Consider the following 15,591-nt stretch of genomic DNA (forward strand, 5'->3'; position numbering starts at 1 on the left):
TAGGCATAATATTATTTTCTTCTAAGCTCTCTAAGTAATAAGAAAAACAGTGGATATAGACTGAAGATTCAAACTTACTGAACCACTTTAAAAGCTTTTGTGTTTTTTACTTGACTAACATTAGACCTGGCAAAACAGGCGGGTGGGCCGAGTACGGGTTGGGTCTCATGGGTACGGGCCTAAAACAGGTCGATTTAAACGGGCCTAATATTTTGGACCCGCAACCTACCCTATACGGGTATGGGTGGACCCGCGGGTGCCCGTACTGTTCACTTCAGTTTTAATTTTTGCAGTTACATTCCAAATCTTCCTAAAATCTTCATTTTTGAGCAAAATTTGTCACCAACTAAACAGAAAAAAGAAACCCACGTTTTCTCCCAAGTTTTCTCACTAGCCAAACAGAAACCCATAACCTAACAAAGAAAAAGATTAAAAAACTTTATTGATTGTCCTTTCATTCCTCATCAACCAAATAAACCCAAATAAAAAAATCTAAAAAAAGAAAAAATTTACAGAAGAAAAGCAACAGTTTGAGAATGATTTGACTCTACAAACAAGCAAAGTTTGAACAGATCTGAGTATCCTCTTTTACTGTTCAGTTTTTGAAACTTTTACCGTAGATTCTCCACTCTTCAGTCTTCATCCCAACCAAAACCTAACTTTGACTTTAATCACCTCCACTTCCACCCACTTCCACTCCCCACGTCCCACATGCCACCTGCTGCCCCTGCCTCATCACTGATCACTGCCCCTGCCTCATCACTGGTCACTGCCACGAATATCAACTTCTGAGTTCCGCCTCTCTCTTCACAAATATAATACAAGAGACTTACAAAAATACACCTCAGATTATACACAACTGTCGAAGATGTCTGAAGGTAAAAGAACAGAGCAAGAGAAGAGGAAACTGGGGCAAAACGACGACGGCGAATCTAGGTCACAAAAAAAGGCGCGAGAAGTTAACGAAGAAGGGACGACTGTGATAGAGGGGAAGCGAAACGAAGACAGGAGAAATGCCGATGATGAGTTTGAGAGGAGAAGAAGTGGCGACGATGAGTTTGAGAGAGTTAGGGATTTTGCGATTTGGGGCAAAATCATGGCCAAACCCCAATTTAGAATTTAGGGTATCCCTTCAAAATGAAAAGGGTAAAAACAAATGGGTGCCCGCGGGCACCCACGGGTGTACCCCCTCAACCCGTTGGAGAACGGGTTAGGACAGGTACGGGTAGAAGAAAAACAGGTCTAATATTAAAGACCCACCTCCTATATTTTTTACCCGAGTTTAGGGTCAACCCGCGGATCTAGACCCATTTTACCAAGTCTAACTGACATTTACATTTATATTACTTGCTAGTTATCTTTAATCATGCATATCGATTCCGATTCCACTGTCAATGAGATCACTTAGTTTGTGTAATTATTGTATCAACGTTTTGGCGCTAGAACTCTACTATTAACACTTCCTGCTAACAATTCCAATGACAACCAATCACCTGAGATTCACAATGGTTCGTACCAGATCTAAAACCACCGCTGGAAACCACGACAATGCGGAAGTCGCCCACTAGGAGGTACATTAGGATGCTGCTGCACGCTGATCACCAGTGCCGCCGACGTAGCAGGTCTCAAATCAACCCGGGTAGGGACCTCGAATCCTGAAAACGTCTGACTGATGGAGATGATAAGAACGGTGGTTGCATAGGCCGTGCCACAGAACGTGATTGAATTAAGAAACGAGCAACCAGCCAATCGGGACCTCGATCAGACACGGTTCACAGAGGTGACTCCAACGGGTCGGAATTTCACTTTTAACCTTTACCATAGTAATCCATTGTCATTTCTATGATTTTATGGTAACTTAAATGCCTTTTGCCCTTTTCATTTTAGGTTACTGATTTACTTGGGAAGTATCCAGATCTTATGGCTGAATTCAATCATTTCTTCGAGCGTTGTGAGAATATTGGTAATTGTTGAAAATTATCAGTAGCATAAGCTATTTGCTCTAGATTCTTTTTTCTGAAAGTTGTTTCTGATCAAGATCATTCTTGCAGATGGATTCCTTGCTCGCGTGATGAGTAAAAGTACGTAAAACGTTGTATATGCTTCTTCTTCTTTTTTTCCCTCTTCTTTATTATCTTGATAGGTGTTCTTAAATAACCTGTAAATCAAAGAATAGTTTGTTCTGTACTCGATGTAGTATAAGCTGATTGATAATAGCTAAAGACTTTAATGGTTTGTATTATATAAAGGATTACTTTAATGGTTTGTAATATATCTGATTTCGGAATTACAATTTGTTTCCCTTTGCCTGAGATTGATTTTCTTTTCTTACTCTCTCCCTGATTTCTGTTGTATTGCAGCTCTAAATTTAAGGTGTGTTGAGCGTTTGTATGGTGATCATGGTCTTGATATGATGGACATATTGTGCAAAAATCCAGCTCTTGCACTACCAGTTATCTTAACTCGTCTGAAGCATAAGCAAGATGAATTGACTCGGCGTTGTTCAGATTTTAACAAGGTTTGGGCTGAAATATATGCTGAAAACCATTACAAATCGCTTGATCATCGCAGTTTCTACTTCAAGCGACAAGATTCAAAGAACTTGAGCACCAAATGTAAGTTGAATCTTATAGCAAGTTAAAGGTTATTTGTTGGTATTATGTGCTTACTCAAATATTTGCTTAGACTGTTGAGTGAATTTTCTGATGTAAAGTTTCACATTGTGTGGTTCAAAAATATTTCAGAGCATGGAAATATTATTATGTTGCCATGCATCGCTTTTGTGTGAAAATTCTCAATTTGAGCAACCAGATAATGATGTGATTATTACTAATTTGTGATAGAATTACTCTGTGCCTTTCTTCTTCCTGGTTTCATAACCATAAACTGTTCAAAGTTGCTTTTTTTGATAATCTCTGTCATGGATCCAAAACTGTTGATAATATTCACTCCCCTTGGTTATGGTATGTTGCTTCATTTTTGTCATCATGCTTGTCAACATTTTCAACAATGGTGACATTTAAATATGATGAGGCAAACATCTGTGTTTGATCAGCTTTGTTTGCGACTTACATTGAATGTTTAGAGGATAATGTTACACTGCATGAGGTTATGTGACAATTGTGCTGGAAGTATTATTGCTTCTATTCATTGCATCTATACGGGTTTATATCTATTAAGATTTCAAAGCAAGAAATGTTGATAGTAGTCTCTGGTTCTTACACTCATATTTGCCTTTTCCCTGGTTAACTATTATAAGATAAGTGACAGTTGATTTAAAAGAGTTCTTGTGTTTATATACTTAATTAGAAGCTAGAATTTCAGCTTGAATTTTATATAGTGTCCACTTCAGATGCTTTTTATAAAAATAAAGTTTCTGTTATGTTTTAAGTTTCTGTCTGTAATGTTTATACAGTATTTATTGACATGTAAGAGTTTCTGACTGAGAATCAGAGCTGGCTTTAATGGAGTCTTAAGTGTCTGAAATATAGTTTACAGAGGATGCCTAGAGTTGCTTCTACGTATTGTTTCCACTTTGCTCTTTTTCTCAAAGTCCTTATTTAATTTGCAGCTTTGGTGGCTGAAATTAAGGAGTTGAAAGAGAATAAACTGGCAGAGGACAATGTTCTTTTTGCTATTGCTGCTGGACACCAGCAACCTGTAATTCCACACCAGGAATATGTATACTCTTACCTCAGCATTCATGAAGATTTATATAAACTTGTTCAATATTCATATTCATGTGAAGAGATGTGCTCCATCAAGGAACGGGTGAATAAGGCAATGAAGCGATGGACTACCTTCTTCAACAAACTGAAAAAGAGCTAAGTTAATAACCCCAGACGAGACTGTGTTGATAAACCTTACTTCTTCATCCATGAATGGCTCATCTTTCAAATCAAGCTTGGATTTAAACCCCAGAAGAGATGATGATGATGATGATCTAAGAAAGAGCAAGGCAGATGACTACAAGATCAAGTTGCCAGCGCCATTGTTTAGAAGATTGTTCACGTTGAATCTACCAGAACAGAAGCAAGCAAGCTTGGGTTGTTTAAGTGCAATCTTGTCCGGTGCTGTGCAACCTGTTTATTCCTTTATCACTGGGTCTACGGTAAATGTTTTTTTCTTAAAAGATCACTGATGAGATTAAGGAGAAAGTTAGCAGTGTTCACTTCATTGGTTAATTTATGCCAACATTACAATTTTTCTTACATGGGTGAACGCTTAACCAAGAGGATCAGAGAGAGGATGCTTTAAAAGATACTCACTTTTGAAGTTGGATGGTTTGATAAAGATGAAGCATCTAGTGGTCCTATTTGCTCCCGACTAGCAAAAGATGCAAATGTATGAGAGAACTATTTGAAATATGTGACGAATTAACTCTCTGAATCTGTGACAGCTCCCAAAATTTTTGGCCAATGCTGCAACATTTATTGGAAGCTATGTGGTAGGATTCTTGATGTCATGGAGGTTAACCATTGTTATATTTCCCACTGCTCTGCTTCTGGTGATTCCTTGAATGATTTGTGGAAGAGCTGTGATGGATTTAGCAAGGAAGATGGCAGCAGAGTACAACAAGGCTGGAAAAATTGCGGAACAGGCAATCTCTTCTATAAGAACTGTTTATTCATTTGTTGGTGAAACCAAAACCATCAACGATTTCTCTTCGGCCCTTGAAAGCTTAGTCAATTTGGGGGTAAAGCAAGGCTTGGCTAAAGGCTGGGCTGTTGGAAGCAACAACATCATTTATGCAATTTGGTCTTTCTTAGCTTATTACGACGGTAGAATGGTCATGTGCCATGGTGCTAAGGGAGGAACTGTCTATGCTGTGGCCGCCGCCATTGCTGTTGGTGGCCAGTAAGTATTACCTTTTGACTTAACAGAAAACACGAAAATACAATTAAAAAGAATATCACACACACACACACACACACACACACACACACATAGATATATATACGGAAAAATTGTGATCTCATTGCTGTATTAGACAAAGGGCAGGTCATCGAGAAAGGGAACCATCATTCTTTGTTGGCCAAAGGATCCATAGGAGCTTACTACTCTTTAGTTAACCTCCAAAGGAGACCAGATACTAATACTCATTCAACGATCAATCAAGTTTAAATTTTTGTTTCCTTTTTGGGTTTACTCAGTAAGAAGATTGCAGTCTTGATTTTATATTGTAATAATCGGAAAAGCTTCATCTTCATCTTTAACCTTATAAAGTTTTTGGTTAGTGGATGTATTAATGGATTGATACAAGTGACAAAATTTTCTTTAACTTTACATAAATATTTTATGGCGGTGGGGGGGTGGGTTGGCTTTTCTTGAACTTTACACGATGTAAGGCTTGCTTTACAACAAAGAGAAAATGAAAAAGAATATTTTAGAGATCCTGGTCCTCTTTATATAATTGAAGATAGAGTAATATTACACTCATAATCTCTTCTCATAAACTTTCTATCACAATCATGACGTGGTAATTAGCGATTGGTCAGTTTGTAAATAGATCTCATCTGATAAATTGTGAGTTGATCAATCGTGAACTGACACGACAAGATCGTGAGAAAAAGTTGGTGAGAAGAGGTTGTAAATGATAGTATTTTTTTTAAAGATAATATTTTCCTTAACTTTATAAATAATTATGACGGTGGAGGGCTTGGTTTTCTATCTAAATCATTTCCATTCGCACTAATTAAATCAACTTATCTAAACTAATTAACATGCATGCTATCATCATGTAGTAGATAGTAATGTTCTGAAACCCGAACCAGGAGGTGACCCATTTAGGCGACTGGGTCACGGTTTGGGCAGTCAGACCATGTCCGATGTTTAAAAATTCTTACAAATACCCCATCCAGATTAATAAACCAAAAGTTGTCAATCTCATACTTCATCTACCATTGGAATGATGTTTCCTGCATTAATTGTTTTTGAACAACGAAAATCTAAATAATGAACCTTAAGTCCACATTTTATTGAGGTTCATCTTTCGGCGCCTAAGCATTTTACCAAAGCACATGGGAATCTCAGTGAAAGTGGGTCAAAAAACTTTGTGGATCATAATCTTTAAAGCAGTCAAAGCTGAATATATAATAAACCTATCCTAAACCCTATGTGAGAAAATTAGTTCAACAATGACGCCCACCTTTCAAGCTTTAGAGTTTAAAAAAATAAAAAAAATCGAAGCCGTAACCCACCAAGATCTTTGTCGTGTTGAAGTTGAAGAAGTTGCAGTTAATAGCGATGGCAATACAAATTTCCTATGTCAATAGGAAGATAAAGTGTTATGCGGGAAATCCGGAGAGGATAACTTCCTAGTCAAAATATCTAGATTGACTCAATTTGGAAGGAAGATATTCAAATTGATTTAAATTCTAACTGAGGTAGTTGAAGATCATGCAACTTTCTAATTTTGCGCATTTGAATCTTACCTCAACTCTATCATATAAATTGGTGCTATACTGCAACTTGTTTTCGTTAACTTTACATAAATTTATTATGACGGTGGTGGGTTGGCTTCTCTTGAACTTTATACTATATAAGGCTTGCTTTACAACAAAGAGAAAATGAAAAAGAATATTTTCAGAGTTCCTTGTCCTCTTTATATAATTGAAGATAGAGTAATACTATGCTCACAATCTCTTCTCACAAACTTTCTCTCACAATCCTGACATGACAGCTAACGATTGGTCAGCTCGTAAATAGGTCTCATCTGGTAAATTGTGAGCTGATACGACAGGGTCGTGAGAAAAAGTTGGTGAGAAGAGGTTGTAAACGATTGTATTTTTGTTGAAGATAATATTTTCTTTAACTTTATATAGAATTATGACGGTGGAGGGCTTGCTTTTCTATCTAAATCATTTCCATTCACACTAATTAAATCAACTTATTTGAACTAATTAACATGCATGCTATCATCGTGCAGTAGATAACAATGTTCTGAAACTCAAACCGGGAGGTGACCCATTCAGGCGACTGGATCACATCAAACTGATGACGTCAGCAACAAAACCATGTCCGATGTTTAAAACTTATTACAAATACCCCATCCAGATTAATAAACCAAAAGTTGTCAATCTCATACTTCATCTACCATTGGAATGATGTTTCCTGCATCAATTGTTTTTGAACAACGAAAATCTAAATAATGAACCTTAAGTCCACATTTTATTGAGGTTCATCTTTCGGCGGAATCTCAGTGAAAGTGGGTCAAAAAACTTTGTGGATCATAATCTTTAAAGCAGTCAAAGCTGAATATCTAATAAACCTATCCTAAACTGTGAGAAAATTAGTTCAACAATGACGCCCACCTTTCAAGCTTTAGAGTTTAAAAAAATAAAAAAAATCGAAGCCGTAACCCACCAAGATCTTTGTCGTGGTTGAAGAAGTTGCAGTTAATAGCAATGGCAATACACGTTTCCTATGTCAATAGGAAGATAAAGTGCTGTGCGAGAAATCCGGAGAGGATATCTAGATAAAGTGTTGTGCGGGAAATCTGAAGAGGATAACTTCGTAATGAAGATGTTTAGATTGTCTCAATTTGGAAGGAAGATATTCAAATTGATTTATATTCCAACTAAGGTAGTCGAAGATCATGCAACTTCCTAATTTTACGTATTTGAATCTTACCTCAACTCTATCATATAAATGGGTGCTATAAAACCCATTGCAACTTGTTTTCATAGGGGCTGGGCAATTGTTCTAGGAAAAGATTCATCATTTGTAATTCTCATTTAATAAGAGAAACAGTGGACGTAGGCTCAAGATTCAAGCTTGCCGAACCACTTTAAAAATTGCCTCTTGTCATTACTTGTATTTTCTCTTTAATTGTTCAATTGCTGGTTTTCATTAAATCACGCACACATCTATTCCGATTTTGTTAGGGTAAATCAGATCACTCTGATTAGTGCGAATTTTCGTATCAACAAAAACCATGCTAGATGAAGACAGAGTTTTAGAAAAGGAAGGTTAAGGTAGACTGGATAAGCTTGGAATAAGTTATAATAATTTTAAAAATTACTTTTTGAAAATCAATTTTATTTAAAATGGGGTCTACACAGAGAATTAATGAGGCCAAAATAACACCAATCTGCTTAATTAGGTTTTCCCTTTTGTCCAATTTATATTTCGGACTTACTTTTTTTGTTTTTAGATCTATCAATAAAAATATTTGACATAAAGTAAAAGGTTTTAATGATTATGAAAATTTAGAGTTAAAGTTAGGTAAATATTTAATATTAAAGATTAAACAAATATAAAATAGAGTATGACCATATTTAAAACTTATAATATCACTTTTTATAATTTTCATTAAGGTTAAACTTATTAAAAAAAAAAAAAAAAAGTTGAGCTTAAAAAAGTGTAAGATGAACCTAGAAGTTTTAAAAAATACACAAAATACGAATTGGAACTGGTAACCAAACTAGAGAAACTAGGTACCCGAAAATCTGGTTCAATTTTGAGTTATAATAAAGGAAAAACCTGGATTTTCTGTTCAGCTATGCAAAAGATCGGTTATCCAAATCGAGCCATTTTTTTGCCTAAAATTAAAATTGAAAACAACCCAACCATTCTAATAAAAAATCTCTTAAATCCAACTACCTCTTCACTTCTCTTCTACACGTATCTCCGAAACCCAAGCAAAATTAAACCAGAAAACCTAAAGATCTCTAAAATCTAGACAACCAACAATAATCAAAATGGTGAGGCACAAATCAGTTAGGATGGTGATGGATGTAAATAATGGGGCTGGAAGAAGGTGAGGTGAATATGTGAGGGGTGACCAAAATGGTGAGGGTGGGGTGGGGGAGATCAGGGTGGACGTGGGAGGTAACATCGAGGGAAACGGGTGGTGAAGAAGAAGAGAAAAAAAAAAAAAAAAAGGTGCTTTATCTTTAATTCTACAGTAGGGGTAGAATTGTAATTTTGGGATTTCAAATTTGGTTCAAAATCGGGTACTTGCTTGAATCAAACCGAACTAAAAATTCGGTTTGGTTCATAACCAGATCAGTTACAAACCAGTTCGAATTCAGTTCAGCTTATAGCCTGAATCGAATTTCCATTTTGGTTAAAAAAAAAAACCTAACCGCTTCGGGCACTCGGTTTTGAACATCCCTAAATGAGTCCACATATTTCTTTTAATAGAGAATGAAATTTCCCCCCCGAACATTTGGCCTAAAGACACTTTCTCACTGGAAAAGTTTCAAAACAACACTTTCTCACTCATCGTTAAGATTTGTTAGTAAAATTCGTTAACTGACATGGTATAAACAGTGTAAAGATGAAAATATATTCTCTCTCTTCTTCATCTCTTTTCTTCTTTCCTCTTCGCCATCTCTATTCTCCTTCTCTTTTCTTTTTCTTAACCTTTCTTATTTCTTCTCCTTTTCTCTTTTTCTCTTCCTTCTCTTTTTCTCCCCCTTCCCTTCTCCAATACCCTATATGCCTAAACTTTCGTGGCCCGATCTGGCATGAAGAGAGAAATTAAAGTCCTCAATTCAAGATTTTGATAAATTAAAGTCTGCTTCAGTTCTTTTTCCGGATTGAGAGGTTCTTGCAATCGTCTTGCAGTTTTTGGATGGTGGACGGTTTGTATTTTCCTTTTTTTCAACCAAAGAAAATTCTAAGGCTAGATTTTTAGGGGTTTTGCGTTTATGAATCTCACACTGTTTAAATGAAATATGCCAAAAAGATTTTGCCGGCAATGGCAGTTCTTTCAACCAGTTTTGACGAAATATCTAGAGAAAGAAGAAGAATCTCTAATAAAGAAGCTTCCGCCAAGGAGCTCAGGAAACCAACTTCTACGTGTATGAGGCGCTTTTCACAGAGAATAACATTGCTTTGTTCATTGAAGGTGTGAACAAACGTCAAGGATTCAACAAGCCTCCTTAAGAGTTTAGGTCTGTATTTGGTGATAATGACGCTAACATCGCCGTTAGAACTCCCTAACCAACTTGTCATAAGAGGTCTTTAGGCGTGCTGAATAGGACTTAACGGCTTTTACTTCCAACAAGCCAATTAAAGTCTCCATAGATATCATGAATGAGAATTGGATCGTGCCTTTCGTGGAGTACTACACACCTTGATGCAAGGCAACAGATGCCTTAGAGAAGAAGTCGCTTTTATGTACATCTACAATGGTGTCCAATATGGGCAAGTACTTAAAAGAATGGTCAATGTACCATTCAAGAATTGGAGTGGTAAAGTTTGGCCAGATAGGGTCTTCGAAAAAGGAAGGGGGAGAGAAAGAGAAGGAAAAGAAAAAGAAAGAAGGAGTAAGAAGAAGAGGGAAGGTATTTTCGTCTTTACACTATTTATACCATGTTAGTTAGCCAATTTTACTAACAGATCTTAATTATGAGTGGGAAAGTGTCTTTTTGAAACTTTCGGGTGGGAAAGTATCTTTAGGCCTAACCTTAGGTGGGAAAATGCCATTCTCTCTTCCTTTTAACAAAACAAAGATATTTTAATTGGGCCTACCATATGTGTAGGGTGGGAGATAGGGTTGTCAGACGAGCTGATCAGTTTCGAGCTGGCTCAACTCGACTCATCTAAAGCTCGTTTATAGCTCAGCTTGAGCTTCGTAGAGTCACCTCGATTCTAGCTCATATTAAAATGAGCCGAGTTTGATTAGGGAGAGGCTCGGCCCAATAGGCTCGCAAGCTTGAGGTGGCTCGCATAAGTAGGGTTACTTTTGTGATTTCTATAAACTTTGGGGGACTGGAGTGTTATCTTCAATTTTAAAAATTTGTAAAAACTACATTTAACCCCCCAATGTAATTAGTTGTAACACACGAAGTTAATCCCCCAAATCAAATTTTCCAAATCACAATACACTTACCCTAAACCGTTAAATCTGTAAATCCCTTAATTGTAAAATCTCACCACATTTTTCTGTTCTTCTTGCCATAGGAGATGACACAGACATCAACGCCAATCGATTGACAACATTCACGAGTGCTTCATGCTACAGACTTTCATGCTGACATCGATCGAATTTAGCCATGAAACCAATTCTTCAATTTCTAGTGCTTTAGTCCATGGGTTCTACAAATCATTTTCCCACTACCAGTTATGAAGTTGCATCTACTATCCTACCTGCTCTAAGAGGCTAGTTCGATATGCTAAAATTGAGGGAACTTATTGCCTATTGGGTACTTATGTATAAGCATCAATTTACGGTTGTGGAGGAAGAGGGATTGCACAACATGATGAAGTATGCGATTCCTTAATGGAGTTCAATTTCATGTAACACCTGCAAAAATGATTGAGTGAAGGTATACGAAAATGAGAAGCAGAAGTTGAAGACACTGTTGAAGAGTGTTAGAAAGATTAGTTTGACCACAGATCTATGGAATTCAGGCAATCAGAAGATGGAGTATATAATGTTGACTGGGCATTGGATCAATGATAATTGGAAGCTGAATAGACAAGTCCTCAACTTTGTTCATTTTCCTCCTCCTCGTAGCGGTGTTGACATTTCTAATCACATGTACAAGTGCTTGATGGATTGGAAAATTGAAAGTAAGGTCCACACGATCTCAATGGATTAGAATATTTATATAAAAAGAAACTTACTAAATTGAATTTGTTTGCAGCCATAGGAAACTGGTGGTTTCAGTAGAAGACAGCCGATGTATAGCTACCTATATTTTGATGAATGGACAACTATATTTTGAGGTTTTGGCCTGTATTTTGGTGTATAGTTACTGCTAGCGTGTACAGTTGTTAGTTATAGCCTCAAAATCACATTTTATTTTTGCTCAAACATTAATTATGTCAAGTGAACTAAACTAAGAAATTTAGTTCAAATAACTTAATATGTCTTACAAAACTAGCATGCTAAATATATGAATGATTCACAACAATAGCTATTTTTTAGGTATATTGTCATTTACAGTAGTTGTGTATGCAAAATTGTGTAATTAAAAATGATGCTGGGTGAAAAAAAATTATGCAAGGCTAGAATTGGAGCAGGTCAAACCAACCTTGACCAAGCATGGTTAGGCTCGGCTCGACACCTATAAATGCATATGCAATTGGAAAGCAAGACAACAAAATAATCCTTCCTATGTTTAAGTCAAATTTTATGAAAAATTTTGCAAGTGTGTTTGTTTTTAGTGCGATAGATGAGGTGTGCTATGACCAACTCATTAACAAGAAGTGATAAAATAAGAAAATAAAATAAAATAAATGGGAACTAAGAATCAAGATTAAAACCAAAGTTTTGATTCACTTCCATTTTGTCACATTGTATATATAGTTAATGAATAAGTTTAAATCCCCCTAAACTTCTATTAATTAATTTCTTACTGATTTAATTTATGCATGTGTTAACACGATTTGTGAGTAATTTTTAATTTATTTAACTAATTACTACATGCATGAATGAATTGATATTTTAGATATGCATTCTACATTCTTTCGTATTCGAAAATCATATATATGTTTATATTTTATGTAACAGTAAAATTATAATGAAAAAGATTGTTAATTTTCTTGTTTTATATAATTTGCATTGATAATCATTTCGGAATTAATTCATTATTTAAGCCAAAGAGGCACGATTATTGTCACCTTGCTTTCAAGATTAATTAATTAGGTTGACCACCATTATGATAAAGTTATTAACAAATTAAGGGGGTGTTTGTCTGAGCTTATTAAAATTAGCTTATATGCTTATAAGCTAAAATTAACTTATAAGCATTTGAAATTTTAAGCAATTACGTGTTTGGTTAAAGTACTTATAAGTGACTGATAAGTAATTGACGTGTTTGGTAAAATGTGGCTTATAAGTACATTTTATTATAAAATTACTAAAAAAGNAAAAAAAAAAAAAAAAAGGCTTTAGTTATCATACTGAAGCAGTAGGTGAAAGGGAAAATAATATAGTCACCAAAAGTGGCGTGCCAAATTTATACACCAAATGATGTGGCGTAATCCTGACCGTCGATTAATTATAAATTAATATTCATCGACGGTTAGAATTACGTCACGTCATTCAAGGCATGAATTCAGTATGTTCCTTCCGGTAGCCATAGTATTGCTAAGGTGAAAGCTCAAAAAAGTAAGGCATGTGAAAGCTCAAAAAAGTTAGGCATTGTTTGAGAGTTTGAAAATAAAAATTATTGAATTGGAATTGGAAATTGAGTTGCGTGACTGTAAGGCAATTATAGAACATTCAAGGAAGTTGCACTGATAACTACTGAATGACATTTAAAAATCGAAGCATCATTGCAAACGACCAGCAAATTCACAAGTGAACTTTGAGCTGTGCGTTGGATTCAAGTGGTTCATTTTGCATCTGTTGATGCAGTGATACCTTGCTGGAAATGCATCAAATTTCCAGGTTGCAGTTTGAATATTTTGGTGCCAGTTGAAGTTTGTTTCTGCAGTTGGTCTGACGTGCATGGCTGCAGTTTTTTGGTGCACTTTAGTTGTTTGGCTTAGGTGTGATTAAGTCATGGAAATGACGTATTTTGAGTATGATTTATTGGTTGATAGAATTTAAATTCAAATATGAAAATGTCTGCGCAGTTATTGTAACAGTGGACGGTTTGGTTAAGTGGACGGTTTGGTTGGTTAAGTTATTGTATATATTCAGTCTAAATGAAATGAATACAGACATCTATATACTCTCTTTAGTTCCTCTTTTCTTTTCTTTGTATTCTCCGGCCAAAAACCATCAGCATCAATAGATAGAAATTAATTTCCAGCTTCCTCATCAGCAAGACACCATGTCCGATGGAGGCACACCTCGTTACCCTGTCCTTGAGATTCAACCTACCATTTCTCAGAACCAGGTTGTGCTCAACTCCTTTGACCCCTTTGTTTATAAAACAACACCAACAATTTTGGAGAACAAAGACTTGAAGCATCTGCATGTTCTTGGGGGAGTTGAAGGTGTGGCTACCTCTCTAGGAGTAAGTTCCTACAATGGAATCAGCGGCCGCAAGGATGATATTACTAGGAGGTCTCAAATTTTTGGTACTAACTCTTACCATAAGCCACCTCCAAAAGGCTTTCTCTATTTCCTGATTGGTGCTTTTAAAGACACTGCCATACGTATTCTTCTAGTATGGGCAGCCCTGGCTCTTGGTTTTGGAATCAAACAACATGGGGTGGAAGAAGGTTGGTATGAACGTAATTAGAGTACTACCAATGTATATCCAAAAAAAAAAAAAAAAAAAAAACTTTCGTTTATCATTGGAAGGAGTAGAAGTGTGTTTGTTTTTTGTGCGATAGATGAGGTGTGCTATGACCAACTGATTAACAAGAACTGATAAAATAAGAAAATAAAATAAAATAAATGGGAACTAAGAATCAAGATTAAAACCAAAGTTTTGATTCACTTCGATTTTGTCACATTATATATATAGTTAATGAATAAGTTTAAATCCCCCTAAACTTCTATTAATTAATTTCTTACTGATTTAATTTATGCATGTGTTAACACGATTTGTGAGTAATTTTTAATTTATTTAACTAATTACTACATGCATGAATGAATTGATATTTTAGATATGCATTCTACATTCTTTCGTATTCGAAAATCATATATATGTTTATATTTTATGTAACAGTAAAATTATAATGAAAAAGATTGTTAATTTTCTTGTTTTATATAATTTGCATTGATAATCATTTCGGAATTAATTCATTATTTAAGCCAAAGAGGCACGATTATTGTCACCTTGCTTTCAAGATTAATTAATTAGGTTGACCACCATTATGATAAAGTTATTAACAAATTAAGGGGGTGTTTGTCTGAGCTTATTAAAATTAGCTTATATGCTTATAAGCTAAAATTAACTTATAAGCATTTGAAATTTTAAGCAATTACGTGTTTGGTTAAAGTACTTATAAGTGACTGATAAGTAATTGACGTGTTTGGTAAAATGTGGCTTATAAGTACATTTTATTATAAAATTACTAAAAAAGATATTACATTAAACAAGGGCACACTATGGAATTTTAAAATTAAATAAGGATAATGTAGTAATATACTTGGTCAAACTAGCTTATAAGCAAAGTGCTTATAAGCCAAAAAAAAAAAAAGTACCTCCCCCCCAACTTATTTTTTTTAGCTTATAAGCTCAACTTATAAGCTCAAAAAAATTATAAACAAACAGGTCAGCTTAATTTTAGAGCTTATAAGCAAGTTTGACAAGCTTATAAGCTTAGACAAACACCCTCTAAGACATCATATGAATTATACATGAAGGGTACTATACTATTAATTAATCCGGTGTAATATCTAATTAACCCCACTAATAATATCTACAAATATTATTGAAGTTCCATATTAAAACTAACTCGTTATATATATGACAAAACTTATAAAAAGCACACTTTCAATATTGTTTCCTTGTTTACAATACATGTTAAATTCTTGATAATTCATATAGTCTTCTATTTTCTTTCTTTTAATATTTATGAAGCATGTATTTTGAGATTGTAAAATATACATTAATGAATTAATTATATATATATATATATATATAAAATACTATAAGACTTACCAACATGCATGCCTCTCCATCAATTATATGGATGATGAATATTATTAGAATCATTATTGTAACACAA

At 35.0% G+C, this 15,591-nt stretch overlaps 2 protein-coding genes across 3 annotated transcripts; both read left to right on the plus strand.

The window, feature by feature from the left end:
- Window positions 1–1,379: 1,379 nt before the first annotated feature.
- Window positions 1,380–4,959, plus strand: LOC116133058 (paired amphipathic helix protein Sin3-like 2). Of its 2 annotated transcripts, none has more exons than XM_031418721.1 (5): window positions 1,380–1,793; window positions 1,888–1,963; window positions 2,052–2,081; window positions 2,361–2,615; window positions 3,572–4,959. In XM_031418721.1, exons 2-5 carry the CDS (start codon window positions 1,921–1,923, stop codon window positions 3,826–3,828), a joined length of 585 nt encoding a protein of 194 aa, XP_031274581.1. In that variant the 5' UTR covers window positions 1,380–1,793; window positions 1,888–1,920; the 3' UTR covers window positions 3,829–4,959. The 2 variants fall into 2 exon arrangements, with proteins under 2 accessions (XP_031274581.1, XP_031274582.1); XM_031418722.1 differs by having other exon boundaries at window positions 1,380–1,780.
- An 8,699-nt stretch (window positions 4,960–13,658) lies between these two features.
- On the plus strand, window positions 13,659–14,153 carry LOC116133029 (calcium-transporting ATPase 12, plasma membrane-type-like). The gene has a single exon (XM_031418699.1). The coding sequence runs from the start codon at window positions 13,740–13,742 to the stop codon at window positions 14,151–14,153; it is 414 nt and encodes a 137-aa protein (XP_031274559.1). The 5' UTR covers window positions 13,659–13,739.
- Window positions 14,154–15,591: the final 1,438 nt, after the last annotated feature.

The sequence above is a fragment of the Pistacia vera genome, unplaced genomic scaffold (assembly GCF_008641045.1).
Source record: "Pistacia vera cultivar Batoury unplaced genomic scaffold, PisVer_v2 Contig265, whole genome shotgun sequence".
Lineage (NCBI taxonomy): Eukaryota > Viridiplantae > Streptophyta > Magnoliopsida > Sapindales > Anacardiaceae > Pistacia > Pistacia vera.